At 33.9% G+C, this 4,030-nt stretch overlaps 1 protein-coding gene across 1 annotated transcript in view; it reads right to left on the bottom strand.

The window, feature by feature from the left end:
- The window catches only part of LOC106113466 (scolexin B), a gene marked incomplete in the record, with an annotated part of 9,875 nt that overhangs the window by 841 nt on the left and 5,004 nt on the right, over nt 1-4,030 (bottom strand). The window contains 4 exon segments of the mRNA XM_013306257.1: nt 575-932; nt 1,336-1,473; nt 1,905-2,057; nt 2,472-2,625. Of these exon segments, the coding sequence (XP_013161711.1) occupies nt 774-932; nt 1,336-1,473; nt 1,905-2,057; nt 2,472-2,625 (604 nt within the window).

Below are 4,030 nucleotides of genomic sequence, written 5' to 3'. Positions count from 1 at the left end.
TACTTTTAACTACGGCGATAGAGTTTAATTACATGTGCTTCGATATTAAAATTAAAAAGTTTAAATATCAAAAAAAAAATAGTTGCTTGGGATTTGAACCGCCGAACTTAGGTACCAACGGCGGCGAACGGTAAGGCCACGAGACCAAACTAGCATATATGATGACAAACTTAAATTTGATGTTGGTTTTATCTACGTAATATCTGTCATCCGCGTCGAACACTTTTAGTAAATTTTGAAAAATGGTTTGATGCAAAGTGTCAAATGAATGTAACAGAAGTAGTTTATTCCAAATTGTATCACAAGTATATAGAGATAGAGTTCAATTTTGTCAAATGTACCGATATTTTTGAGCACCTTGACTGCTTCGTTACTTATGACGCTGTGGCTGCTACGATATTTATGAGCATCTTGCATGTACTCATATATTTGACGCTGTGTATGTACCGATGTTTTTGAGCAGGGTGAATGTATCTATTATTTTGAGGACTTTTGTTGTACCGATATAATTGATTACTTTTGATGTACCTATATATTTGCATATCTTGTCTGTGACGATCTATATGACGCTGACTGTACATATATCATCTCTTGCGTTCTCTTTAAAAAAAACAGAGACAACAACATATCAATACAAGTATCACTGTTGTCGAACACATAAATTACTTTATAATCTGTTTCAAATTGTTTTGATAATTTTACAGATTAACACTGCACCCAATCGCATATGTTTAGTACGGAGTTTCTATGTATTATATATTAATTAAACATAATTAGATGCCAGTAATCTTGCGTATCCAGGGACGTGCTGTGGCCACTTTGGAGCAATATACGACCGCACCGTTACGGCACTCCAAGGCGTCGTTCTCCACCCAGGACGCTATGCCGATGAGAACACCGTTTTCGTCTACAACACCACTGCCGCTGTCACCCTGTCAACGAACAATATAATTCTAATGTTAAAAAAATTTTGTACGCATTTGCTATCTATCCCCTAAAATAAATATTTGTACGAAATAAGTACATATCAAGTTTTTCTTTGTAATCGCAATTTATTATTTTATGTTTAACAAATTGAATTTTATGGATGGAAGATTGCAATACCGTATTAAAATAAAATACATTTGAATTATTACAATTCAATTTACAAACTTGTCATGTAAAGTTATTGAATAATATAATTATTTTATAGTGGTTAATCTAAATAGTCGTTGGATTAAAATTGAATTGGAAAAATTTCCTTTAAATTATTCAAATAAGATTTAGTTTATTATTATTTATATTCTTTTTAATGATTTAAAGTTGCCTGTATTTTTGACAGAGACAATAACTTACATTACAAGCGGAGTCGTATCTAGGGGCTCGTCCTCTGATACAAATCATGTCTTGAGAGTCGTATTCTTCTAATCTGGCACATTCCTCCTCAGCCAGCAGTGTCAGATCCATGCCGTGCATCTCGTGTCGCATTGTTTCCTAACAAATTAATTGGTAACGGTTACGAAACCATACTCGAGATGCTTGTATATTTGTATTTTTTTCTCAGTTTCTTTGAATTATTTCGTCAAAAACAGTTTAAAGTTATATGAAAAACAAAATTACAAATATAATTACTTATTCAAAAAAAAAAAAATGTTTTAATAGTAAAAAGAAAAACAAAATTTTGTTTGGTCACATTCGCAATCTATATTGTTTTTTTGCCAAACAGCTAAGAATTTTGCTGTGCGATTTCATTGCTAAATTACTCGTATATACAGTTTTGTTATTTTCGTTTTAATTTCATAGTTAATGAGGGGGATGGGAATATTTTTATACAGGATTTACGGCAGATAAAAGACGCAGTAAGATTTGAAGAATCCGTCATCGTATGAAAGTTTAAAATTAGGTTTTAATTTGAATATATTTACCCCTTGATGCTCGGCTCCGTAACCAGCGTATCCAACGTTGATTCCCGCAGTAAGATCTTGCAATTCATTCAGTGTTGCAGCGGCTATCGTCACACCGTCCAGTTCCAAAGGTTCCTCTAATTCCGCTAAGAGGTAGTCGAACCTCGCAGCTACCTAATGACAAAGGAATTAAGGGATTAAAACTCAAATACAAGGAGGAAGAAGGATGCTAAAAGGAGTTGTCGATTGCGCTTTAACCTTAATCATCTTTTAATGTTTGTGATTGAGACCATTTGCAACGGGTTTTCTTCGTGTTGCGTCATGTATGGTTAATGATAAAACATACTGGTATTTGGAAAACATCTGCCTATTTATATACCTCATTATTTCTGGCTTATTGCCGTTAATCATGGAAATAGTACATTTATTTTGCATAGAACTTGCACTACGAGGAAGAGGTTTTAGAGTTTAGAGAATACTTTCACTTAATGAACTGTAATATTGTATCTCAAACGCCATCGTCATTGTTATTAGAGCAAGTGACTCAATAAGCTTGTCGAAGTACTTAAGGATATTGAGTTTAGGCACCTGTTTGATGTCGTAGCGTTTTGCATTGAGCCAGTAGGGACCGACTGCAAAGCGCGGGTGTATATACAGTTTCTTGACACGTCGCGTCACTCCGCTGCCGTCCTCAGAGTTGTTGGTGCCGGCCAGCACATATTTGCCGCCGGTGAACAGCGTGCTAAAACAAACACGGAAGAATAAATAAATAAATATTGTTCATTTCACACTAAATACTCTAAAACTTCACTGCTATTCGTCATAAACTGCTAGAACAAAAGACAGCTTATTAAAAACTCTGAAAATCTATACCCTGTCGTTGCTTTAATTATGTATTTACTAGCTGTCGCCCGAGACTCCGTCCACGCGAAATTAAAAAAGTAATTAGTAGCCTATGTGGTCTTGCAGACTATGTTCTACATTTATGTTAAATTTCAGCGATATCCATGCATCCGTTCCGGAGATACGGTCAAACAAACATTCGCATTTATAATATTAGTAAGAAGTAAGATTGGGGTAGAATGTTGTCTACGTCAAATAATTTATGTCAATTATGGTAGGTATACTGTTTGGTATGTTGTGGCGGTACAATCGCAATACTATTTTACTAGAAGGGATTTAGAGATTCTTTGCTAGATGGAAATTCAAGGAATTTACTCAATTAAAAGACATGATTGTTCGTTTTTACTCTGCTATTATTCTGTGCAAAATTTTCTATCGGAAATACACAAACATAATGAAATACAAATACAATAATGTAAATACGATTACTGATACTAGATCGGTCTTGTTATATGCTTACAATGATCGTTATATACAAGTTTCTTTGTCAAATTTTTGGTTTACGGTCGGTCGCACAATTCAATTGACATTGCAAACTAAATTGCCCGCGAGGAAGTACTTTAGTTTGTTTTTAATATGTATTATACTGCAGTCACAATTGTATTTATTAGTTATGCTATTGATTTATTTCAATACTAGTTGACACCCACGATCTCGTCCGTGCTGAATTAAAAAAAAAAACTTAATTAGTAGCATATGTGTTCTTCCACACTATGTTATACATCTTTGTTAAATTTCATCTGTATTAGTTGAGCCGTTCTGGAGATACCATCCATCCATCCATCCAATAATTCACATTATTAGTAAGATAGTACGACGTAATACCGATCGCTATTTATTGAAACCAAGATGATTACGATTACTCTTAGGTTTTACCATATACCTAGATCTTGCTCTGTTATCCTTGATATAACATTCGTATTATTAAGAGTATGAATATTAAAAAATGAATTGCGTATATCTTACTTATATTATAAATGTGAATGTTTAGATGGATGTTTGTTTGAAGGTATCTCTAGAACGCCTGAACGGATCTCGATGTAATTTGGTATATATTATATACAGAACATAGTCTGGAAGAACTTTGCTACTAATAATGTTTTTATTTTTAATTCTGCGCGGACAGAGTCGCGGAAGACAATTTGTATAAAATATAATCATAACAAGGAAATACCGTAGGTATTGCCCAGAGGCACAGAGTATTGACGTAGTTATGTATGTTGGAGTTTCTTGTGAATACCAAT

Source organism: Papilio xuthus, unplaced genomic scaffold (assembly GCF_000836235.2).
Source record: "Papilio xuthus unplaced genomic scaffold, Pxut_1.1 DF828258.1, whole genome shotgun sequence".
In the NCBI taxonomy this organism is placed as follows: Eukaryota; Metazoa; Arthropoda; class Insecta; order Lepidoptera; family Papilionidae; genus Papilio; species Papilio xuthus.
The sequence above is the reverse complement of the archived record's forward strand: the minus strand, read 5'-3'. Positions and strand labels throughout refer to the sequence as shown.